The sequence below is a fragment of the Neovison vison genome, chromosome X (genome assembly GCF_020171115.1).
Source record: "Neovison vison isolate M4711 chromosome X, ASM_NN_V1, whole genome shotgun sequence".
In the NCBI taxonomy this organism is placed as follows: Eukaryota; Metazoa; Chordata; class Mammalia; order Carnivora; family Mustelidae; genus Neogale; species Neogale vison.
This window is the reverse complement of record NC_058105.1, coordinates 47078950-47105713: the sequence shown is the minus strand read 5'-3', so window position 1 is coordinate 47105713 and position 26764 is coordinate 47078950. Positions and strand designations below refer to the sequence as shown.

General features: G+C 38.3%; 1 protein-coding gene across 2 annotated transcripts in view; it reads left to right on the top strand.

Annotated features, from left to right (window-relative positions):
* CENPI (centromere protein I) overlaps positions 1-26764 on the top strand; it is a 78777-nt gene that overhangs the window by 10512 nt on the left and 41501 nt on the right. For both annotated transcript variants that reach the window (XM_044234975.1, XM_044234974.1), the window contains 8 exons: positions 15759-15807; positions 16069-16115; positions 20616-20705; positions 21305-21433; positions 21667-21834; positions 21980-22100; positions 23584-23675; positions 26606-26723. In XM_044234975.1, the coding sequence (XP_044090910.1) occupies positions 15759-15807; positions 16069-16115; positions 20616-20705; positions 21305-21433; positions 21667-21834; positions 21980-22100; positions 23584-23675; positions 26606-26723 (814 nt within the window). The remainder of the gene's footprint in view (positions 1-15758; positions 15808-16068; positions 16116-20615; positions 20706-21304; positions 21434-21666; positions 21835-21979; positions 22101-23583; positions 23676-26605; positions 26724-26764) is intronic.

Here is a 26764-nt window from a genome sequence, read left to right as displayed (position 1 = left end):
CCTTAAAAGACTACCATTTATCAAGACTAATATACAGTTTTCTGAAAAAGCTACTAAAATATTGCTTTCTTTTCCAACTACACATATCTTTGTGAGGCTGGATTGTCTTCATGTACTTCAATTAAAACAACATAGCAGGTTTAGTGCTAAAGCAGAGAATCCAGCTGTATTCTATTAAGTCAGAAACATTAAATAGAATTTAGAAATGTAAAACTATGTTATTCTAGTCATTTTTTTGGGAAAATATAGTTTTTCATCAAATATGTCATGTTAACATGTAATGGGTTTATTATTTTTTAATGGATTAATAAACATTTTTAAGTTTCTCAGGGTAAATTGGGGGAGAAGTTATAAAGGAAGAATTGACAGGATCTGATCCCTAAACTGGATTAAGGGAAGGGTCAAGAGATAAAGATCTGAGGTTTTTAAGTCAGTATGGCCCAGAATGATGGTATCTTTGACCATAAAAGGAAGTTTGTGAGAAGAAGGTAGTTTTGGAAGGCATATAATATATTTGGATTTAGATGTACAAAGGTCAAAGGGTATCCTGTAGAAGTTCACTTAGTGAATATTTATTAACTGTGTACTATGCCTGACAGTGGATTTAGTATTGGGAATGGAAATATGAGTAAGCCATAATAAATAATTTATGTGAGGCCTATATGCCAGGTACTAGGTGCTTTATATACAGAGTTATTTTATCAACTCTCAGGTGCCATCAGTTATAAGATGCATCTTTATCTTTTGAACCACTACAAAACAATACTGTCATTGAAACTCTCAGATGACATCAATTATAAGACTATTATTTTCAGAGATGTTAAAATGTAAAAAAAAAAAAAGTGTTAGACTTTGTAAAGTTTTTTTTTTCTGGTCCTGGCATTCTGAAAGTTCTTTGTGTTCTGACACCAGTATTCTTTAAAAATTATTTATTGGGGAGAATTCTCCTGGCTGCCTCAGTCAGTAGAACTCAGTAGCAACTCTTGATCTTGGGGTCGTGGGTTTAAGCCCCATGTTGGGTGTAGAGCTTACTTTTAAAAAAATATTTATTGAGCACCTACTAGTTTCTGTACTTATGCTGTCCAGAATTGTAGCCATTAATTTCATGTGAGTAGTGAACGATGGAAATATGGCTGGGCCAAACTGACATGTGCTATAAGTACAAAATACACACTTGATAAAATGTGGTTTTAACCCATTTAAACCTCTTGGCAACCTTGTGAAGTATACACTTCTATCCCTATTTTATTTTATTTTTTTAAAGATTTTATTTATTTGTTTTTTTTAAGATTTTATTTATTTATTTGATAGAGAGAGAGAGAGATCACAAGTAGGCAGAGGCAGGCAGAGAGAGTGGGGGAAGCAGGCTCCCCACTGAGCAGAGAGCCCGATGTGGGGCTCGATCCCAGGACCCTGAGATCATGACCTGAGCCGAAGGCAGCGGCTTAACCCACTGAGCCACCCAGGCACCCCAAAGATTTTATTTATTTGTCAGAGAGAGAGAGAGCGCACAAGCAGGGGGAGGAGCAGGCAGAGGGAGAAGCAGGCTCCCTGCCGAACAAGGAGCCCAATGTGGGACTCAGTTCCAAGACCCTGTGATCATGACCCGAGCCGAAGGCAGATGCCTAACTGACTGAGCCACCCAGACATCCCTAACCTAGAGGATCTTTTAAATGTAGCAGGGGAGAAGATGAGTACACTGTGATAAATCCTATGATAGAATACCCAGGGTTCTGTGAGAGTATAGAGAAGTAACAAAATAAGACTAGCAATCAGAGTTAAAACTATAGGAATTTAGGAGTGCCTGGGTGGTGCAGTGGGTTAAGCCTCTGCCTTTGGCTCAGGTCATGGTCTCAGGGTCCTGGGATCGAGCTCCGCATCCAGCTCTCTGCTCGGCAGGGAACCTGCTTCCCCCCTCTCTCTGCCTGCCTTTCTGCCTAATTGTGATTTCTCTCTCTGTCAAATAAATAAATAAAATCTTTAAAAAAATTTTCTTAAAAACTATAGGAATTTGCTCTCTATAGGAAGAGAGATACCTCTTCTGACAAGCAAAAAGTGTGGGCGTTGATGGTAATAAATGTGTGGGTCAATGAGGGATACAATTGAGGGAGTTCCTGCCTAGTGGTCTTGGTGATTTTTTTTTTCAATTTTTCACTCAAGTAGGAGGCAAAGTCTTCTGCTAACAACGAGGAGGGGATGATAAAATATATATATGTATATATATATATATTTTTTTAATATTTTAAAGATTTTATTTATTTATTTCACAGATACAGAAAACAAGTAGGCAGGCAGGCAGGTAGAGAGAGAGAGAGAGAGAGAGAGAGAGAGAGAGGAGGAAGCAGGCTCCCTGCTGAGCAGAGAGCCCGATGTGGGGCTTGATCCCAGGACCCTGGAATCATGACCTGAGCCGAAGGCAGAGGCTTTAACCCACTGAGCCACCCAGGCGCCCCAGGATGATAAAATATATTTTGAGGAGACAGTATAAATTTTGAAATAGCTCCTGATGGAGATGGGAATAGGAGATGATTAAAGACAAGTTTTGAAGGCCCAGATGCGATTAGAGAACATGGATATGTGATGTTACTAACATGCAAGGACAGGCAGTCCCTCTAGGGTTGAACAAGGATGCATGAGAGTGATTGGGTTGAAGGACCAGGGAGCTGAGACTGAAAAGGGAAGAAGGTGAAGACAGAAGATTGCAGACTGGGAACATACACATACAGCTGAGGTTTGGGATGCCTTGGTGATTGTCACAGTATGTAGTGGGATTAAAAGCTGGACTAATATGAAATTACAGCTTTGAAATTTAAGATTTCAGGAGGGGATGGTTCAATGTAATGACAAGATTCAGAGTGACCATGGGGTGAGAATTGAAGTAGAGTGAGGAAATGAAGATTACTGGAACTGAAAATTTCTGTTTTCTTATAGATTTGTTGTTGTTGCTACCCATCTACCAATTACTGAATGAAAATGTTGAAAATCTCACTGTGAAGTATTTGTCAATTTTTCTTCAAAGTTTTGTCAATTTTTGCTATATATTTTGAATCTGTTATTAGGTGTGTACAGAATTAGAGTTTTCTTACACTTCTGATGAATCAAACCTGTGATCATGGAGCAACTCTGTTGTTAGAAATGCTTTCTGTTTTAGTCTGTTTTGTGCAGGATTGACATTACTATTCTGGCTTTATTTTGGCTGGTAGCTACTTGGTATATTTCCATTGTTTAGGGCTTTATTTAATCTTCTTTTGTCCTCATGTCCTCATGTCTTTTTAAGATATTTTATTAATTTATTTAACAGAGAGAGAGACCACAGGTAGGCAGAGAGGCAGGCAGAGAATAAAGGGGAAGCAGACTCCCTGCTGAGCATAGAGCCCAATGTGGGGCTCGATCCCAGGGCCCTAACATCATGACCTGAGCGGAAGGCAGAGCCTTCCTAATCCACTGAGCCACCCAGGCATCCCATAGATGCCTCTTTAAATAGCATATAACTAGATTTTATTTTTAAATCCTGTTTGAGGATTTTTGCTTAACCTGGCGAATTAGTTTATTTACCTATGTAGTGATTATTGAAATAATAAAAACAAATTCAAATATCTTTAAAAAAATTTTTTTTTCAAATCTCTTATTTTGAGCTTTCTAAATGATCTGCTTTTTTCCTGCCTTTTCCCTTCTTTCTCTCTTATTTTTGGATTGATGCCCCCTATTCTAGTTTGGAAGTAAGTTATACATTCTGTATATGTTCTTTTAGGTGTTACTATGCATATTTTAACATGCTAAATATTAAATGTAAAAATATACAAAAATGCCACTCTTCTTACTATTTTTATTTTAGCAGATATAGTTATTTTTCATAGAATATGTCATTTATGCTAGCATGTCATGGGTATATTATTTTTTAATGAATTATTAAACATAAATTTTTCTCAGTTTTAATTTCTTTTTTAAAAAATTTTAAAATTTTTTTATAAACATATAGTGTATTATTAGCCCCAAGGGTACAGGTCTGTGAATCGCCAGGTTTACACACTTCACAGCACTCACCATAGCTCATACCCTCCCCAGTGTCCATAACCGCACCACCCTCTCCCAACCCCTTTCCCCCCAGCAACCTTCAGTTTGTTTTGTGAGATTAAGAGTCTCTTATGGTTTGTCTCCCTCCTGATCCCATCTTGTTTCATTTATTCTTTTCCTACCCGCCAAACCTGCCATGTTGCATCTACACTTCCTCATATCAGGGAGATCATATGATAATTGTCTTTCTCCAATTGACTTATTTCGCTAACCTAATACCCTCTAGTTCCATCCATGACGTCGCAAATGGCAAGATTTCATTTCTTTTCATGGCTGCATAGTATTCCATTGTATATATATTCCATATCTTCTTTATCCATTCATCTGTTGATGGACATCTAGGTTCTTTCCATAGTTTGGCTATTTTGGACATTGCTGCTATAAACATTCAAGTGCATGTGCCCCTTCAGATCACTATGTTTGTATCTTTAGGGTAAATACCCAGTAGTGCAATTGCTGGGTCATAGGGTAGCTCTATTTTCAACTTTTTGAGGAACCTCCATGCTGTTTTCCAGAGTGGTTGCACCAGCTTGCATTCCCACCAATAGTGTAGGAGGGTTCCCCTTTCTCCACATCCTCACCAGCATCTGTCATTTCCTGACTTGTTAATTTTAGCCATTCTGACTGGTGTGAGGTGGTATCTCATTGTGGTTTTGATTTGTCCTTCCCTGATGCTGAGCGATGTGGAGCATTTTTTCATGTGTCTGTTGGCCATCAGGATGTCTGCTTTGCAGAAGTGTCTGTTCATGTCCTCTGCCCATTTCTTGATTAGATTATTTGTTCTTTGGGTGTTGAGTTTGCTAAGCTCTTTATAGATTTTGGATACTAGCCCTTTATCTGATATGTCGTTTGCAAATAACTTCTCCCATTCTGTCAGTTGTCTTTTTTTTTTTTCTTGACTGTTTCCTTTGCTGTGCAGAAGCTTTTGATCTTGATGAAGTCCCAATAGTTCATTTTTGCCCATGCTTCCCTTGCCTTTGGCGATGTTCCTAGGAAGAAGTTGTTGGGGCTGAGGTCGAGGAGGTTGCTGCCTGTGTTCTCCTCAAGGATTTTGATGGATTCCTTTCTCACATTGAGGTCCTTCATCCATTTTGAGTCTGTTTTCGTGTATGGTGTAAGGAAATGGTCCAATTTCATTTTTCTGTGTGTGTGGCTGTCCAATTTTCCCAGCATCATTTGTTGAAGAGGCTGTCTTTTTTCCATTGGACATTCTTTCCTGCTTTGTTGAAGATTAGTTGACCATAGAGTTGAGGGTCTATTTCTGGGCTCTCTATTCTGTTCCATTGATCTATGTGTCTGTTTTTGTGCCAGTACCATACTGTCTTGATGATGACAGCTTTGTAATAGAGTTTGAAGTCTGGAATTGTATTGCCACCAACTTTGGCTTTCTTTTTCAATATTTCTTTGGCTATTCGAGGTCTTTTCTGGTTCCATATAAATTTTAAGATTATTTGTTCCATTTCTTTGAAAAAAAAAAAGGATGGTATTTTGATAGGAATTGCATTAAATGTTTAGATTGCTTTAGGTAGCATAGACATTTTCACAATATTTGTTCTTCCAATCCAGGAGTATGGATCATTTTTCCATTTCTTTGTGTCTTCCTCAATTTCTTTCATGAGTACTTTATATTTTTCTGAGTATAGATTCTTAGCCTCTTTGGTTAGGTTTATTCCTAGGTATCTTATGGTTTGGGGTGCAATTGTAAATGGGATTGACTCCTTAATTTCTCTTTCTTCTGTCTTGTTGTTGGTGTATAGAAATGCAACTGATTTCCATGCATTGATTTTATATCCTGACACTTTACTGAATTCCTGTACATGTTCTAGCAGTTTTGGAGTGGAGTCTTTTGGGTTTTCCACATATAGTATCATATCATCTACAAAGAGTGATAGTTTGACTTCTTCTTTGCCGATTTGGATGCCTTAATTTCTTTTTGTCTGATTGCTGAGGCTAGGACTTCTAGTACTATGTTGAATAGCAGTGGTGATAATGGATATCCCTGCCGTGTTCCCGACCTTAGTGGAAAAGCTTTGTTTTCCTCCATTGAGAATGGTATTTGCGGTGGGTTTTTCATAGATGGCTTTGATAATATTGAGGTATGTGCCCTCTATTCCTACACTTTGAAGAGTTTTGATCAGGAAGGGATGCTGTACTTTGTCAAACCTTTGTTCAGCATCTATTGAGAGTATCATATGGTTCTTGTTCTTTCTTTTATTAATGTATTATATCACAGTGATTTATTTGTGGATGTTGAACCAACCTTGTGCCCTGGAATAAATCCCACTTGGTCGTGGTGAATAATCCTTTTAATGTACTGTTGGATCCTATTGGCTAGTATTTTGGTGAGAATTTTCGCATCTGTGTTCATCAAGGATATTGGTCTATAGTTCTCTTTTTTGATGGGATTCTTGTCTGGATTTGGGATCAAGGTAATGCTGGCCTCATAAAATGAGTTTGGAAGTTTTCCTTCCATTTTTATTTTTTGGAACAGTTTTAGGAGAATAGGAATTAATTCTCCTTTAAATATTTGGTAGAATTCCCCTGGGAAGCCATCTGGCCCTGGGCTTTTGTTTGGAGATTTTTGATGACTGTTTCAATCTCCTTACTGGTTATGGGTCTGTTCAGGTTTTTCATTTCTTCCTGGTTCAGTTTTGGTAGTTTATATGTCTCTAGAAATGCATCCATTTCTTCCAGTTTGTCGAATTTGTTGACGTAGATTTGGTCCTAGTATGTTCTTATAATTGTTTGTATTTCTTTGGTGTTGGTTGTGATCTCTCCCCTTTCATTCATGATTTTATTTATTTGGGTCCTTTCTCTTTTCTTTTTGATAAGTCTGGCCAGGGGGTTATCAATCTTATTAATTCTTTCAAAGAACCACCTCCTAGTTTTGTTGATTTGTTCTATTGTTTTTTTGGTTTCTATTTCATTGATTTCTGCTCTGATCTTTATTATTTCTCTTCTCCTGCTGGGTTTAGACTTTCTTTGTTGTTCTTTCTTCAGCTACTTTAGGTGTAGGGTTAGGTTGTGTATTTGAGACCTTTCTTGTTTCTTGAGAAAGGCTTGTATTGCTATATATTTTCCTCTCAGGACTGCCTTTGCTGTGTCCCACAGATTTTGAACTGTTGTGTTTTCATTATCATTTATTTCCATGAATTTTTTCAATTCTTCTTTAATTTCCTGGTTGACCCATTCATTCTTTAGAAGGATGGTCTTTTTTTTAAGATTTTTTTCATTTATTTGACAGAGAGATCACAAGTAGGCAGAGCAGCAGGCAGAGAGAAAGGGGGAAACAGGCTTCCTGCTAAGCAGAGAGCCCGATGCAGGGCTTGATCTCAGGACCCTGAGATCATGATCTGAGCTGAAGGCAGAGGCCTAACCCTCTGAGCCACCCAGGCACCCCAGAAGGATGATCTTTAGTCTCCATGTATTTGGGTTCATTCCAAATTTCCTCTTGTGATTGAATTCTAGCTTCAGAGCATTGTGGTCTGAAAATATGCAGGAAAGTATCCCAATCTTTTGATACCTGTTGAGACCTGATTTATGACCCAGGATGTGATCTATTCTAGAGAATGTTTCATATGCACTAGAGAAGAATGTGTATTCTGTTTTGGGATGGAAGTTCTGGATATATCTGTGATGTCCATCTGGTCCAGTGTGTCATTTAAGGCCTTTATTTCCTTGTTGATCTTTTGCTTGAATGATCTGTCCATGTCAGTGAGGGGAGTGTTAAAGTGCCCTACTATTATTGTGTTATTGTCGATCTGTTTCTTTGATTTTGTTATTAATTGGTTTATATAGTTGGCTGCTCCCACGTTGGGGGCATAGATATTTAAAATTGTTAGATCTTCTTGTTGGATAGACCCTTTGAGTATGATGTGATGTCCTTCTTCATCTCTATAAGTCTTTGGCTCAAAATCTAATTGATTTAAGGATTGCCACTCCAGCTTTCTTCTGATGTCCATTAGCATGGTGAATTGTTTTCTACCCCCTCACTTTAAATCTGGAGGTGTCTTCCGGTCTAAAATGAGTTTCTTGTAGGGTTTTGTTTTTTTATCCATTCTGATACCCTGTGTCTTTTGATTGGGGCATTTAACCCATTTACATTCAGAGTAACTATTGAGAGATAAGAATTTAGTGCCATTGTATTGCCTGTAAGGTGACTGTTACTGTATATTGTCTCTGTTTCTTTCTGATCTACTACTTTTAGGGTCTCTCTTTGCTTAGAGGACCCCTTTCAATATTTCCTGTAGAGCTGGTTTGGTGTTTGCATATTCTTTCAGTTTTTGTTTGTCCTGGAAGCTTTTTGTCTCTACTTCTACTTTCAATGATAGTCTAGCTGGATATAGTATTCTTGACTTCATGTTTTTCTCATTTAGTGCTCTGACTATATCATGCCAGTTCTTTCTGGCCTGCCAGGTCTCTGTGGATAAGTCCACTGCCAACCTAATATTTTTACCATTGTAAGTTACAGACTTCTTTTCCCGGGTTGCTTTCAGGATTTTCTCCTTGCCACTAAGACTTGTAAATTTTACTGTTAGGTGATGAGGTGTGGACCTATTCTTATTGATTTTGAGGGGGGTTCTCTGCACCTCCTGGATTTTGATGCTTTCTCCCTTTGCCATATTAGGGAAATTCTCTACAATAATTCTCTCCAATGTACCTTCTGCTCCCCTCTCTCTTTCTTCTTCTGGAATCCCAATTATTGTAACGTTGTTTCATCTTATGGTGTCACTTATCTCTCGAATTCTCCCCTCGTGGTCCAGTAGTTGTTTGTCTCTCTTTTGCTTAGCTTCTTTATTCTCTGTTATTTGGTCTTTTTTATCACTAATTCTTTCTTCTGCCTCATTCATCCTAGCAGTAAGAGCCTCCATTTTTGATTGCACCTCTTTAATAGCTTTTTAAATTTCAACTTGTTTAGATTTTAGTTCTTTTATTTCTCCAGAAAGGGCCTTTATCTCTGTGGAGGGGGTTTCTCTAATATATTCCATGCCTTTTTTGAGCCCGGCTAGAACCTTGAGAATTGTCATTCTGAACTCTAGATCTGACATATTACCCATGTCCGTATTGATTAGGTCCCTAGCCTTTGGTACTGCCTCTTATTCTTATTTTTGTGGTGAGGTTGTCTACCTTGTCATTTTGTCCATATAAGAATACATGAAGGAGCAAATAAAATACTAAAAGGGTGGCAAAAACCCAGGAAAATGTGCTTTAACCATATCAGAAGAGACCCTAAATCATGGGGGGGAAAGGGGGATAAGAAGAAGTTCAGGAAAAAAAGATTAAAGAAGGAAAACAAATAAAGAAAAAATATAAAAAAGAAATATATATATATATATATATATATATATATTAGACTGGTGACTAGAACAGGGTTACCCACTTAATTTTGGGAGTATTTTGGTCTCTTAGAAGAAACTACCTCCCAAAATTTTAAAGAATGAAAAACATATATAAGCGTAAACACAATGAAGTGATGGAATATGCCTATAAAGATGAAAAAAATTTTTTTTAAATTTCTAAAAAAGGAGTTGATAAAGTGAGTTGGTTGGGAGTATAAAGAAAAAGAAAGTGGAGAAAATTTGCTCGGGCTGGAGACTAGAACAAGCCCGGAACTAGATTTAGGGTATATTCTATTAGAAGAAGTTGTACCCCAAATTTTTTAGACGGAAAAACCTTAGGTGTATACAAAAAATAAAGTTAGGTACAATGAAGGATAAAATATGACTATAATAATGAAGTTTCAAAAAAGATTATTGTTTTTTAATGAAAGGTATTGTTAAGGTAAACTGGTTAAAGAACGTTAAAAGAGGAAAGGGTAAAAGTAAAAAAAAATTTAGCAGAAGAAAAAAAAATTAAAAAAATAAATTAACTGCAAGACTAAAGAATCATGGGGAGAAAGCCATGAATTCCATGCTTTGCGTTCTCCTCTTCTGAATTCTGCTGTTCCCCTTGGTAAGTGAACTTTGTCTTGGCTGGATTTCTTGTTGATCTTCTGGGGGAAGGGCCCTTTGTAATGATTCTCAAGTGTCTTTGCCTGGGGCAGAATTGCACCGCCCTTACCAGGGGCCAGGCTAAGTAATCCGAGTGTTTGCTTTCCCGAGCTTGTGTTCCCTGGATGCTTTCCGTAGACTTCTGGAGGTGGGGAATGAAAATGGTGGCCTCCCAGTGTCTGGCCTGGAGGAACCAAGAGCTTGGGGTCCCACTCCTCAGTGCACCCTCAGAGAAAAGCGCTCAATCGCTCCCATTTCCCTGTTTTCTGGCTGCACTCCAAGCTCACCCAGGCTGTGACCAAGCGTCTCTGTCTCTGGCACACAGTTCTGCCTGCAGTCTCCGATCACGCAGGTCCCTGAGCTCTTCCAGGGGGTGTCTCCCTGGATCTTGTGGGGTCCCTACTCACAGAGCAGTGGCCTGTGCCATGGATTAGGGTTCAAGGTAATCCCAAATTGAGAGCTCACTCCTTGGCTCTGTCTCTGTAGCCAGCTTCCCCGTTGTAATACCTGGGTGCTCTGCGACACTCAGAACCCCCGATCCTTCTGTGACTCCATGGGACCTGGGGCCACGCTGACCCTGCATGGGCTTCACCCCAGTTTAGCCTCTGGAGCGATGTCTTTCAGTGGAGCAGACTTTTGAAAGTCTTGATTTTGTGCTCTGTTGTTCCTCCACTTGCCGGGAGCCAGTGCCCCACCCTGTGGTCTATCTTCCCCTCGCTTTGGATTCACTTCTCCGCCAGTCCTACCTTTCAGAAAGTGGTTGATTTACTGTTTCTAGAATTGTTGCTCCTCTTCTCTTCGATCTCCTGTTGGATTTGTAGGTGTTTGCAATGGTTTGATAAACTATCTAGCTGATCTCCTGGGACCTGATGTAGTCTCAGCCTGCTGCTTCTCTGCCATCTTGGCTCCTACCCCCTCAGTTTTAATTTCTAATATGGTTTTTCTTTTTTTAAAAAAGATTTTATTTATTTATTTGACACAGAGAGAGAGAGAGAGAGAGAGAGATCACAAGTAGGCAGAGAGGCAGGCAGAGAGAGAGAGGGAGGGGAAAGCAGGCTCCCTCCTGAGCAGAGAGCCTGATGTGGGACTTGATCCCAGGACCCCGAGATCATGATCCAAGCCACAGGCAAAAGCTTAACCGACTGAGCCACCCAGGTGCCCTAATACGGTTTTTCTAGGGTGTAAGGGTAGCCAGTATCTTTACCTTCATCTTAAATGAGGCAAAGACCTTAGAATGCTTTGGCTTTGATCACAGCCCTCCCAGATTGCATGCTATTATCTTGTTTTAGTTCTAGCTGGTTCTTCTCCATCCTTCTCCACATACAGGTGAAGTAGGCATCATTATTATCTTCACAGTTTGTGTTTGTTTTGATTTGCCTTCATATTTATCAATATCTTTGCTTACTATTTATTTTTGTATCTTAGACCTTCAATCTGAGATCATTTTTCTGTATAGAAATATATACTTTAGAATATTCTTTCAGTGAGAATTTTTTGCTAGTAAATTGTCTTTGTCTGAAAATGTCTTTACAATGCCCTTGTTTTGAAAGTTGGTTTTGCTGTGTGTAGAACTCTAGGGTAACAGTTAAATTCTTTTTGGACATTGACAATATTATTCCACTGGTTCCTTTCCACAGTTGTTGATTCAGTCTAATTGTAATCTGTCATTTTTTCTTTTCTCTCTGGATACTTTTTAAGAACAGCTTTATTGAAATGTAATTCATGTATAATACAATCTACTCTCTTAAGGTATACAATTCAGCTGGATTTCAGTATGTTCACAGATACGTGTATCCATGAGAATAGTCAATTTTAGGACATTTTCATCACTTCAAAAACCCCAAACCCTTTATCATTCCCCTATCTTCCTATTCAGCAGTTCCTAAATAACACCTAATCTTTTTTCTGTCTTTAAATATTTGCCTATTTTTAATCTATTTTCTGTCTCAGAGATTTGTGTATTCTGGACATTTCATTTAAATGAAATCATATGTAGTCTTTTATGACTGGCTTTGTAACATAATGTTTTCAAGGTTCGTCCATGTAGCATATAACAGTCCTTCATTTTTTAACCTGTTATATTGTTTCATAACTTAAAATTTACCACCTGAACTATTTTTATAATATATATATACATATATATATATATTTAAGATTTTATTTATTTATTTGACAGAGATCAAAAGTAGGCAGAGAGGCAGGCAGGGGTGGAGGGAAGCAGGGTCCCTGCCGAACAGAGAGCCCGATGCAGGGCTTGATCCCAGGACCCTGGGATCATGTCCCGAGGTGAAGGCAGTCACTTAACCAACTGAACCGCCCACGTGTGCCTGTTCCCAGGGTGGGCCCTAAGCTTTACCATCAGCTACCCAGCTCCTACCTCCTTTTGTAGCTATTAAAGCTATAAATTCAATATATATAAGGTTTGGTAAAAATTTTAGGGAGAGAGCTTGTTCAGTATTCAGTGTTTACTTTTAAACTTTGTTTTTGGGAACTGCAGTTTCTTTGCTTTCATGCCAGCTCAGAAATGTACTTAAACAACTGGTTACATGGTTTAAAAAAAATTGCTGAGTTGGCAAGAAAGGTAGGGTCATTCAGGTTGTCTAATATACATTATTTTTTTTATTTATTTATTTGATAGACAGAGAGAGATCACAAGTAGGCAGAGAGGCAGGCAGAGAGGGAGGGGGAAGCTGGCTCCCTGCCGAGCATAGAGCCCGATATGGGGCTCGATCCCAGGACCCTGAGACCATGACCTGAGCTGAAGGCAGAGGCTTAAACCACTGAGCCACCCAGGCGCCCATTTTTATTTATTTATTTATTTATTTATTTATTTATTTTTAATATACATTATTTTTATAAATGGTAATCAGGTGAGAAGGTCAGTAAGTTCTAAGGCCAAGGTGATTTGTTGATATAGATATTAAAATATTCTGGCATGTTATTGGGATTAGAGTGGAAGACTGGATCAGATGCCTAAGCTCTGTGTAAATTTTTGGAATTTACTGAGAGGTTAGTAGTGAATAGATAGGGTGTAGGTTGGTTGGAGGAAGTAAGGTTGGGTGGACTAAGGAAGTCTCTTTGTATACAAGAATGAAAGAGTAGTACCTTGAAGTAGCGAGAGAATGTAAGGATGCTCATCTCTCCTGCTTACCCTGTGATACACAGGAATGGATGAATGATGAGTAGTATGTGATTGACTCCTCCTTAACTTTGACATCTCTCTTAACCTCATGTTTTCCTTTTAAGACTATTTATTTATTTATTTTTAAGATTTTATTTATTCATTTGAGAGAGAGAGGCAGAGGAAGAGGAAGAGGAAGAAGGAGAAGCAGACTCCCCAATGAGCCTAGAACCCGATAAGTGGCTCAATCCCAGGACCCGGAAATATTTATTGAAGTATGATATATGTAAAGAAAATAGCTTGTATCATAAGTGATCAGCTCAATTAATTATCCTAAACTGAATGCATTTGTATAAATATCACCCTGATCAAGAAGTAGGAAACCTAACTTTTAGAAGTGTTACTTCTAATAACATGCCAGACATGCCAGATGTGTTCCTTCATAAAGTCATTTTCATGTAATTTTGTGGGAGCCTGACTCTTTAGTGACTCAGAAGCAATGGTTACTATTTGTCAGAAAGGCAATTGTAAAGTATTAGATGTGTATGATGTGATTAAAAGAGAACATCAGACTTACTATAATGCTGGAGCCTAGAGCAAATGATTGTGTGACACTCGTTTTATATCCAGCATGACAGATTGTGTTGCTAATGGTTTATATTCCAGGGATGTAAGGTTGTGAGTTTTTTTACTGATAGTTAACTGTATTTTGTGTAGAATATATCAAACTTGATCATAGTATATGCTCTTCTCTTTTAAAAAAAATCCTGTATCTAAATTCATGCTTCTTACAAGTATGTCCAGAATCTGAAAACATTTCTAAGTAGAGGATAGGCAATATAGAATGCTGTACTTTGGACTTTAAAGTTTAGATTCGTGATACAAGTTTGTATAAAGAAAGTCTTTGCTTTCATTGTCTTCTCTAGTTCCAATACATAATTTACTTTTTTGATTTCCTAACATCTAAGGCAAGTGTTGGCAAATTTTTTCTTAAAGTGCCAGGAAGTAAATATTCAGATATAAGGGCCATACTATCTCTCACAACTACTTACTCCACTGGTGTAGTGTGAAAGCAGCTATAGAAAATACATAAACAACTGAGACAGTGTTCAATAAAACTTTATTTATAATAACCAGTGCTGGGCTGGATTTGACCCACAGGTTGTTTACTCATCACTGTGGTAGATTATTTCCTTGTCTGATAAACAGGTGTTCTTAATTTAATGATCTCTAATTTATGGAGGGTTTTTCTTTTATGTTTTATTTTGTGGCTATCATTTTCTTTTCTGAAAGAGAAAAACTGCTACCCTCTGGTCATAAAGATTTTCTCTTATGTTTTTTTCTAGAACAGGTAGTGGTAAACTTTTCCTGTAAAGGGCCAGATAGTAAATATTTTAGGCTTTGTGGACCATAGAGTCTGTCACACCTCTGTCACAACTGTTACTCTGTCACAACTACTAAGCTCTGCTGTTGTAGTCAGAAAGCAGCTATAGATAATTCATAAATGAATGCGTGTGGCTATGTTCCAGTAAAACTTGATTCACTAAAACATGAACTGTAGTTTGCTGACCCATGGTCTAGAATAAAACCTCAACAAGTGGACCCTCAAAATGAAACCATACAAAGGAACCAATCATTTAGTAACCTAAGTAACAAATTTGTTGCATGTGTGTTATTTGCCAAACAGAGCTAAATGGTTAATTAAATTATAGTGTATCCACTCCCTGGAATACTAACATCACTGAAAATTATCATTTGAAGACTAAACAACTTGGGAAAATGCTCTTTTTTTAGATTAAAAAAATTTTTTATTTGACAGAGAGAGAGAGAGGGAGAGATCACAAGTAAGCAGAGGGGCAGGCAGAGGGAGAGGGGGAAGCAGGTTCCCAGCCCAGCAGAGAGCCCCATGTGGGGCTCAGTCCCAGGACCCTGAGATCATGACCTGAGCCGAAGGCAGAGGCTCAACCCACTGAGCCACCCAGGCGCCCAGGAAAATGCTTTTTTTTAAAAGATTTTATTTATCTGACAGAGAGAGAGAGAGAGAGAGAGAGAGAGAACAAGCAGGAAGGAGGAGCAGAAGGAGAGGAAGAAGCAGATTCCCTGCTGAGCAGGGAGCCTGATGCAGGGCTCTATCCCAGGACCCTGGGATAATGACCTGAGCCAAAGGCAGACACTTGACCAACTGAGCCACCCAGGCGTCCCAGGAAAATGCTTTTAATTGGGGAATCAAGATAAAAGTTTTAAGTTTATGTCATAATAAATATGGACTACTGGAGGGGCGAATACATGAATTTTTGTTAGATTGGAGGATCTTTTTCTGTTTTTCAAGTTGTCTGCAGTGTTTCTATATTCCAAAAGTACCTTAAAATGGTATAATGAGATACCAATGAACAATATTGGCTTTTACCACTATGTTGTAGTATGAAAAACAGAAGCTTTTAGAACTATTGTTCAACAAAATCCTGAAGCCTTTTTACTTAATCAGTAGAAGATTGACATTTGAGGAAAATGTGTTGCCACTCTGTTCAAGATATATTGTCATTTCTCTTTTTAAATTTTTCATATTTTAACAGTGCCCTTATGTCTGCCATTTGTTATACTTACTTACCAAAAAAGAGAATGGTGAGTATTTTCATTCCAGTTATATTACATTTACTCTGTAGAATTAGCGTTGTATTGGCCTTTACAAAGTTAACTAGTAGCATTAGTTCTATGTCAAGATTTTGTGGGAATTGTATTTGAGTACTTTTAGAGCATCTGCTTACTGGTTTAACTGAAGAGGGTGTTTATATTTTTGATGTGTTGTAAGAAGGTGCTATATGAACCACATAGTTTGTTTTTATTCTGAACCCCATGTATTGTACTTTTCTTTACCTTTTCTAGTCAAACCATTTCGGGTGAGAAAATTGCTTGATCTTCAGGCCAAAATGGTGAGTATTAAAAAGCCCTAAAATTGGCCAGTGTACTCTGTGTTACTGGGCTTTGGGGAATATAAAATTGAATGAGTCATGATCTTCAAGGAACTTACTATCTGGGGAGCTTGGTCAATGGAATAAAAAATCAGTAAGATTGGATTCAAGAAGGAGTGGTGATGCTTGAGAGAAATTTTAAGGAATTAATATGATTTAACTAGGCCAAGAAGTAAGAGAAGGGCAGAGGTAACAGCATAAATAAAGACACATAGATGGCAAACAGCAAAACTGTTTAGGGAACTGGGTTGCCACGGCTAGAAAACAAGTGTCAGGGAGTAATTAAAAACTTCCTCTATGGGACGCCTGGGTGGCGCAGTTGGTTGGACGACTGCCTTCGGCTCAGGGCGTGATCCTGGAGTCCCGGGATCGAGTCCCACATCAGGCTCCCAGCTCCATGGGGAGTCTGCTTCGCTCTCTGACCTTCTCCTCGCTCATGCTCTCTCTCACACTCTCTCTCTCAAATAAATAAATAAAATCTTTAAAAAAAAAAAAAAAACTTCCTCTATTTAAGTAACATGGCTGGTTTGTTTGTTTGCTTAAGTTTTTGTGGATATGATCTAGGAAAGCATTCCTTTCTAGACACATAAACTTCAGTATATTCCCTGACTGTTATCTCTTGTCCTTACAGCTTTCTTACATTGTTATTTCCACTACACTTGTCAGGTAACAGAAGTCTATGAAGCTTTGAGTATGAAACAGTAGGAAGTTGTAGTGTCTATCCTAACTGTTAGAGCCTGCATGATCTACCTGAAGGCATTCAAATTTAATGAAAAGCACAAACACATGTGCACATTCATGCTTCTCCAGTGCATGTAACAGGCCTTGCTGTGAGGACAATTCAACGATCATTCTTGTTTCATAGCTCCCTGTTTTGGTTCTATCAGTACAATATCTTCTCTAAGCTCTCTGAAGATGTCAGTGATAATGTTTCTGTCCAAATTGAATTGTATGTCACAGTAATATGAATGGTGAAGAAGTTGTACATTTTTCCATGTGAACAGCAAAGTATTTCAGAGGACTACTGAAAATTCTTAGCATAAATAAGATCTTACTGATTTGTATTAACTGAAACAACAGCATATGTTCAAGTTTAGAAAATGATTTAGTACATGATTGTATAAAAATTTTAAACCCAGACATTGAATGTATGACTTCATTAATAACATTTTATATAGTATATTATATCTATATAATCTTATATAGTATATATATAGTATATAGTATATATATCTATATATCTATATAATGGCCATTATCAATGGCCATTTATAGAGATGCATTTTTAAAAGAATTTTAATTCATTTGAGAAAGAGAGATCAAGAACATGGACAAGGGGGAGGGTCAGAGACAGCAGAAAAGCAGCCTACCTGCTGAGCAGGGATCCCGACGTGGGGCTGCATCCCAGGCCCCTGTGATCATGACCTGAGCCAAAGGCAGACGCTTAACCAACTGAGCCACCCAGGCACCCCTATAAAGATGCATTTATAATTGTTTTAATTAGCTGAATTTTGGTGAATTTGGTTAAGTCCAACAATATCAAACCAAGAAAGAATAGTGTGCTTACATGTAACCCAACATGTCTAGTGGCATAATCTGCATGTTAGAACAAATAAATTGAATATGTGAATTTCTGACACCTGCAATGGCATGTATCCCCTCTATACCCATTCATACCCTATAATTCCTGATCCATGAATGAAACAAAATACAGAAAATGTCTTTCTGGAGGCAAACATGAATGGTGGGAAGTGGAGCAGGCATGTTGTTATCATACATACAGCAGGCTCGTTGAGACCAATCTTTGGAACAGAGGTGGGGAGTTAGCTCTCCCCTGAGGGCTGGTAAGAATGGTTTCTAGGATTCTCCTCTCTGCCTAGCATGAGCCTATGTGACTTGGGCTATGATTTCCCCCCCCTATTTCCATCTTTATCTCTGCTTCCTCAGAATTCCTTTCTTTAGTTAGTTTGGTCTTTCATAGTAGAGGCCTTCTCAAATGCCTGGCAAACCTTGTTTTTCCATATTTAATAGTAAAGAACTAAAATGGTGATTGGAAGGTTTTGCATGTGAGCAGGACTTGTTCATTGTAGGATCTTGATGTTTCACTAGGGAGCCCCATAGATGGCTGTGTTACTTTCCCTGGAGAAGAATTCTCTTATTTCCTGCCTAGGGGTTGTATTAGGCTTCTCTGGAGAAACAGAACCAATAGGATACATGTATAGATATATAGAAGGGTATTTATTATAAGGAATTGACTTGTATGATCATGAAGCTAGCAAGTCCATAGTCTGTGGGGGGGCCAACAGGCTGGAGACCCTGGAGAGCTGATGTTTCAGTTTGAGTCCAAAGGCAGTCTGCTGTAGAACCAGAAAGAGCTGGTGTTACAGATTCTTTTAAGTAGGCTACTGGAGAATTCTTTCTTGCTTGGGGGAGGCTGGTCTTTTTGTTCTGTAAGGGCTTTCAACTGATTGAATGAGGGCCACCCACATTATGAAGGGCAGTCTACTCAAAGTCCATCAATTTAAGTGTTAATCTCATGTAAAACACTCCCACAGGAGCACCCCAAATAATGTTTGACTAAATATCTGGGCACTCTGGGACCCAGCCAGGTTGACATATAAAATTTACCATCATAGGTTATAAACTTGGCTACTAGCCCCATGGGATGTAAGCAGTGAAAGGGGGTGAGGAAGGAATTTGGGGCTGTACTTCTTACTTAGGTTTTCAACCAATCCTGTTTTCTGCTTCTCTTGTACTTCTGCTACCTCCACTTTTCAGAGGTATCTGGTCCCTCAAATTCCTGAGCCTTTTTGAGAGTTCTCAAACCTGAATCTGCTGCTTTCGAGCCTTTTTCTGTTGCTACTTTAGGTTTTGTTTTCTCTGTTTTGCTAAATTCACTACTCTTTGTCCATTTTCTTTTCATTCTAGGCTCTAAAATCTTTTAGGGATCTTTTCATTTGCTGTTGTGTCTTCTCTTGTTCTCTTTGAATGTGTGCTTTATGCCTTTTTCATTCCCTTAGTTTTCAGTGGGGCTTTGGGAGGACCCAAAGTTAAATCCATATGTCCATATGTTCAATATGCCATGTTTAACTGGAATTCTTTTTAAAAAAAAGCAGAGAATGTTAACTTTTTAACAACTAAGATATGTTCATTTAACTAGACAATAAATGCTAAAGGTCTTTCCTCTACTAAATATTTGCTCTATCAAAAAACGTTCCAAGTCAAAACAAACACTGATACTAATTGACAATGAGTATAGAAATTAGAAGTATTTCAGCATAGATAAACTGGATTATTTTGGTTTTGTTATAATAAATTTAATTTCAAGAAGCTGTTATAGGGGCGCCTGGGTGGCTCCGTGAGTTAAAGCCTCTGCTTTCGGCTCAGGTCATGATCCCACGGTCCTGGGATCGAGCCCCACATCGGGCTGTCTGCTCAGCAGGGAGACTGCTTCCCTCTCTCTTGCTGCCTGCCTGTCTGCCTACTTGTGATCTCTGTCAAATAAATGAATAAAATCTTTAAAAAGAAGCTGTTATAAAAATAAGAATACTGTATTTCTAAGCCCCATTTCTGCCTTCCTTGTTTTGAACAGTATTTGATTCAACAAAATTGTAATATAATAAAAGCAGTTTGGTTATTTTCTTGGAATTCATTTTAGTGGTATGCTTTCTCTGGATAGCCAGATATATCTAACACAGGTATCCAGCAGTAATGACTTCTGTCATTATAATATTAATGTTTATATTAAGACTTGTTTTAGTTCTATCAAGGTGCTTGACCACTGCAGTTGTTGGATTTCCTAGTTAATTTTCCAGGAACTATTATAATAAGATTTGAATATTTCTTTTGCCCTGTTTTCTTGGCTTCCCTTTTTGTCTTCCCACTTTTCTGTCTAAGTCAAGAATGAATCAACTTTGAGTCCTGAGTATGCTACCAGTGAACGTAAGCCATGCTAGCAGTATAAGTGGTAGACCTAAGGCATGGACAGAGAAGAGAGAAAATATAAGAAGTAAAGTAGGAGAAAAGGTCATAAAAGAGAAGTCCACAGGCTGGCGAGGGTAGTTTTATGACCGTTGATTTAAATGTCTGGTTATTTACTCTTTGATTTCTTTTTTTAAAAAAGATTTTATTTATTTATTCAACAGAGAGAGACACTGTGAGAGAGGGAACACAAGCAGGGGGAGTGGGAGAGGGAGAAGCAGGCTTCCCACTGAGTAGGGAGCCTGATGCAGGTCTCGATTCCAGGACCCTGAGATCATGACCTGAGCCAAAGGCAGATACTTAATGACTGAGTCACCCAGGCACCCCTATTCTTTGATTTTCTATATCATCTTCCTATACCATATCACATAGTAAAATTAGGGTCTGAATATACTTAATATGTTTACTTTATCATTACTTTTTTTCCTTATGCCATAGGGTTGAAAATTGAAAATTTTCAATTTTCCTATTTCATTTCAGGGAATGCAGCCTCACCTCCAGGCTTTGTTGTCGTTGTATAAGTTCTTTGCTCCTACGTTGATTTCTGTATCTTTGCCTGCAAGGAAGAAGGTAAGGGATTAAGGAGTGGTAAGTCATATTGAGATTAAAATGTGTTATTTTTGATTAAGTCAATTTGCAGATTTGAACTGAAATGTTTACAGCATACTGTTTTAAGATCTAGTATTGCAGGGATGCCTGGGTGTCTCATTCGGTTAAGCATCTGCCTTTGGCTCAGGTCATAATCCCAGAGTCCTGGGATCGAGTCCCATGTCAGGCTTCCTGCTTGGCAGGGAGGGAGCCTGCTTCTCCCTCTGCTTGCCATTCCCCTGCTTGTGTTCTTTCTTTCTCTCTGACAAATAAATAAATAAAACCTTTAAAAAAAAAAAAAGATCTAGTATTGCAGCACTGTTTCTGGAAAGTTTTTTTTTTTTAATTTTTTAATGATTTTTTTTTTCCCCCTCTGGAAAGTTTTTTTTAGGGATTGGCACTTTGTTTTGATTCTATTTGATGTATTTAATAGATTCTTGATCAGAAAAAAACCTAAATGGATTTGCATGGCTGCAAAATGTTTCATAATTAATATGCTTTCAGTTAATGAAGAGTTTGGGATTTTATATTGCTTTGGGTTATGGGTACCTACTCATGTACTTTAATCCAATTTTTTATAGATCTATTTTAAGAATTCAGAGAATTTGTGGAAGGCAGCTCTATTTGCTGTGAGGCAAAGGAATCAGGGACCCCCTCCTGAACCTCTAAAATTGATGTTAGGTCCAGGTCAAGTCCGTCCTCTAAAAAGAGTAAGTATTTAATAGTGCAGATGATTTGTGCAGTTTTTTTTTCTTAAATCCAAACAATAAACATTCAGATGTATGAAGAGATTATAGATATTTAAATACATTTCAACTGCCCAGGATTCTATGCAAACCACATTCAGACCTCATTAATTGAACAAACCCAACAATTGCTTTTACATTTAGTTTGTAGTCTGTTTAGTCTATTGATAGATTGTTTTATTGTCTTTCTTCTTTAGAAATGGAATTCCTACTCAGTTATACCAGTGCTAAATTCTAGTAGCTGCATTAAAGAATGTGGGAAAAAAGAGATGACTCTTTCTGATTATCTCAGTAGCAATGAATCGTTTCCACTAGAACAACTTAAAAGCTTCCCTCAACTCTTACAGAACATCCACTGCTTAGAGGTATGTGACTGGACCATGTGCTTATCTGCATTTTTCATTTGATTTTCATACCCTTTATTTTTGTTATATATTTGCTTTCTGATAATTTCCTTGTTGCTATAACTTACTTTTCATATACTTACAGTTGACTGATCTCTCTTTGCAGCTGCCTTCTCAGATGGGTGCAGTGTTGAACAACTCTCTGTTACTTCACTATCTTAACTGTGTCAAAGATGAGTCTATCTTACTGAGGCTTTATCACTGGTTGAGTCAAACATTACAAGAAGGTAAAAATTGTTACTTAAAAGCATTAGGTGAATGAGGAAGGAACAAAATAATTCATATCTTTTATAAGGGTAAGAAATTCTAAACAGGAGGAGGCTTTATATGCTGTAACTATTTCTCTGATAATCATATATTTAGAGCTGGTATGCTTTCCTTGTAATTTTAGGAGACAATAAGAAAGGAGGTATGTTGTTAAGGAAACATTGCTGGATGGCCACCTAAACTCACTGCGTTTCTCCATTTTAATGACCATCACAGTCCAAAGCCTCTCCATCTATATATGTCTAGAAACTTACTGTTCAGGCCCCAGAATCATCAGACTAATGCTAAACACACTCAGAGAAGACTAATATATAAGTCAGAATATCAACTTACTATTTTATAATAGAAGTAATTCTTTTTGGTGACCAAAATGTTCATGTCTGCCAACAATAGTATCCCCTCTCTGCCATCAGTATAGATGAGAGCCAAATTAGTCATTAGAAGATTTCTTAATTACAGAATTGAAGGAAAGAGCAATAAGGGAGTTTTTCATCCAGGCCGTAGTAAATAAAGCCCGATCATTGTATTCCTCTAAGGGGGACAGTTTCTCTAGAGATCTTATTTCTGTTGACTGGATTGTTTCTTTCTTGGGTAAGCAACTCCTGACTCTTGAAGTATTTATTTACTTATTTATTTTTAATTTTTAAAAAAGATTTTATTTATTCATTTGACAGAGAGAGAGACCACAAGTAGGCACAGCAGCAGGCAGAGAGAGAGGGGGAAGCAGGCTCCCTACCAAGCAGAGAGCCCAATGTGGGGTTTGATCTCAGGACCCTGAGATCATGACCTGAGCTGAAGGCAGAGGCTTAACCCACTGAGCCATTCAGGTGCCCCGTCTTGAAGCATTTAAAGTTGGTTTTAGTTCATTCCAGGCTAATTCTCCTTTTCCTGCTCAGTTTTTCTTTAGATTGGATATGATATAATTAGATTACCACTTACTAAAACTCATACCTGTATAGTCTTTTGGACTACTATGTGACTTAAGCTAATCACATTATTTTTTTAATGTTTTATTTATTTATTTGAGAGAGAGAGACAGTGTGAGAGAGCATGAGTGAGGAGAAGGTCAGAGGGAGAAACAGACTCCCCATGAGCTGGGAGCCCAATGTGGGACTCGATCCTGGGACTCCAGGATCATGACCTGAGCTGAAGGCCGTCACTCAACCAACTGAGCTACCCAGGCGCCCCGCTAATCACATTTATTATATATCAGTTTTACTCGTTTATTTTTTCACTGTAAGCTTTTTCTATATCATTAAGTTCTTGAGAAACATCTCACTATCACTTCCACCTACCTGTTACAGTCTGTAGTGCAAGTTGGTTAGGGTGTATAAGACTAATTACTTGTTTGTATTTGTCACATCACTTTAGAATAGTGGTAATTATTTGTATAGTTTTTATTGTTATTCACCCAGATACTTATGTTTAATATTTCTGTTCCAGAGTGCATTTGGTACAAGATGAATAATTATGAACATGGAAAACAATTTACCAACTTCTTAGACACTATCATCAGGGCACAGTGCTTCTTACAAGTAAGATTCCACTTTCTTCATATATACTCCACCACCTCTTACTAAAATTTATTTAGATATCCACTGAATACCCTTTGTTGGTGTGTGGCATAATTTGTAAACAGTATTTGCTCAGTTCAAAGCTCGTTATAAATAGAGTTGAATTGACATTTATCTCTATACTGTTGGGTTTGAGGAAATAATTTAATTTATGCAAATAAGGTCTATAAGAGAACAAACTGAAGTTGTAATTGAATGCATTCAACTAATTGAATTAGCTGGTAACATAGACCTCATAGGGTTAATAATTGTGTTCTCATAATCAACAATATTTTTTAATGTTTTAGCCAATTAATTATTTGGTGTACGTAAGTAACCCTAGTTGTACTTTAAGCTGCAGCTCATTTATCAGCACCATCAAGAAGCCTATACTCATTGCCCTAGTCTGGTTTAGATGTTTATATTATGTGCTTCCTTAGTTCACTGTGCTTACCTGTATCCTGGCACTTTCAGTATCTGTCTTTCCACATATTATGAGCTCCCAGCCGGTGGGAACCTTGTCTAACTTTTCTTCCTGTACAAGTGTTAAGCTTGGTACCTGGTACAAAAGAGGTGCACAATAAATGACTAAATCTTAAGGATTTGATGTGAAACCATTGAATTGGAAGTTGGTTGTATATTATGGTAATGATGATAAAGGGATACTTTTAGGTTGACTTTTAGGTTTCCTGCTTGGCATTTGGTAAGAAAGAGGATATAGAAGGAACAGGCTTGGAAGGAAAGGATTTTGACTTCTGTTTTTGAAGATTTTATTTATTTGAGAGAGAGAACATGAGCAGAGGGAGGGGTAGGGGACAAGCAGACTCACTGCTGAGTAGGGAGCCCAATACAGGCTCAATCCTAGGACCTTGGGGTCATTGAGGTGAGCCGAAGTCAGATGCTTAACTGAATGAGCCACCCAGGTGGCTCAGAAATTTGACTTAAAAGATGCCCGTGGGATATCTGAAAGGTCATATCCAATAGATAGATAATGAGTCTAGAGCTGAGGAATGAGATTTGAGCTAGATATATAGCTTTAGGACTCCTCATGATACAGGTGGTGGTTTTAGCTATGTTGTAGATGAGATTATCTAGAGAATTCATGTCATGAAAAGAAAGTCTAGGATGGAGTCCTGGTGCATGCCATTCTTTTTTTTTTTTTTTTTTTTTAGCAAGAGGAGAAAATAAAAACCTTTATTATTATTTTTTTTTAATTTTTTTTCCAATTTATTTATTTTCAGAAAAACAGTATTCATTATTTTTTCACCACACCCAGTGCTCCATGCAAGCTGTGCCCTCTATAATACCCACCACCTGGTACCCCAACCTCCCACCCCCCCGCCACTTCAAACCCCTCAGATTGTTTTTCAGAGTCCATAGTCTCTCATGGTTCATCTCCCCTTCCAATTTACCCAAAAACACATATCCTCCCCAATGTCCATAACCCTACCCCCCTTCTCCCAACCCCCCTCCCCCCAGCAACCCACAGTTTGTTTCGTGAGATTAAGAGTCACTTATGGTTTGTCTCCCTCCCTATCCCATCTTGTTTCATGGATTCTTCTCCTACCCACTTAAGCCCCCATGTTGCATCACCACTTGGCTCAGGGCAATACAAGGAAGAAAAAAGGAAAGCCCTAAATCTTTGGTGAAAATATAAGCAGTCTACACACTCAAGTGTTCCTTCAGATGGAGCTGCCCAGAGTTTGGATTTGGTCTATGGCCTCTAAAGAAATTATAACCCTATTATAACATTGCATACATTTTTAAAAGGATTTTATTTATTTCTTTGAGAGAGAGAGAGTGAGCAGAGGGGAGGAGCAGAGCAAGATGGACAAGCAGACTCTGCACAAATTACAGAGCCTGACATGGGGGCTTGATTCCACAACCCTGAGATCATGACCTGAGCCAAAATCAAGAGCTGGACGCTTAACCGACTGAGCAACCCAGGCGTCCAAACATTGTATACATGACTGCATATACTCCAGAGTAGTACCATTTTATTTATCTTTAAAAATGTTCCATAGCTTGACTTTTTACCTTCTTTCTAATTGCTATTTTATGGTATTTGAGAAGTATGTTGATGAAGATGGTAACGTATTCAAATGTTAACCATCTGGTCCTTTTTGTGAGAAACTCTGGACCTAACCCAAGGCTTTTATTATATTGATGACAAAAAATTTAGTCTAAGAGTAAAACAACTATAGCACAGAATAAACAGTTTGTTTTAATTTTTAAAAGACTTTTATATATTTATTTGACGGAGAGAGAGATCACAAGTAGGCAGAGAGAGGGGGAAGCAGGCTCCCTGCTGAGCAGAGAGCCAGATGCAGGGCTCAATCCCAGGACCCTGAGACTATGACCTGAGTCAAAGGCAGAGGCTTAAGCCACTGAGGCACCCAGGCGCCCCTAAACTGGTTGTTTAGAGAGTAGTTATGGACCGAGGAGTTTCTTTTCTTTTTTTTTTTTAAAGATTTTATTTATTTATTTATTTATTTATTTATTTTTAAGATTTTATTTATTTATTTGAGAGAGAGACAGTGAGAGAGAGCATGAGCGAGGAGAAGTTCAGAGGGAGAAGCAGATTCCCCGTGGAGCTGGGAGCCCGATGTGGGACTCCATCCCGGGACTCCAGGATCACGTCCTGAGCCGAAGGCAGTCGTCCAACCAACTGAGCCACCCAGGCGTCCCTTTATTTATTTATTTGACAGAGAGAGAGAGCCAGAGAGGGAACACAAGCAGGGGGAGTGGGGGAGGGAGAACAGCCTTCCCGCTGAGCAGGGAGCCCGATGCAGGGCTCAATCTCAGGACCCTGGGATCATGACCCAAGTGGAAGGCAGACACTTAACGACTGAGCCACCCAGGTGCCCCTTGAGGAGTTTCATATGAGTTTTTACTATTGACTTTTGTTATAGGAGGGGTTTTATTCCTGTGAAACATTCCTGTACAAGAGCCTTCCTCTCTGGGATGGCTTCTGTTGTCGATCACAGTTCCTTCAACTTGTGACCTGGATTCCTTTTAGTAGCTTCTCTGGTATGTACCATGAAAATTTGGGGTCTTTTAACTCAGTGTAA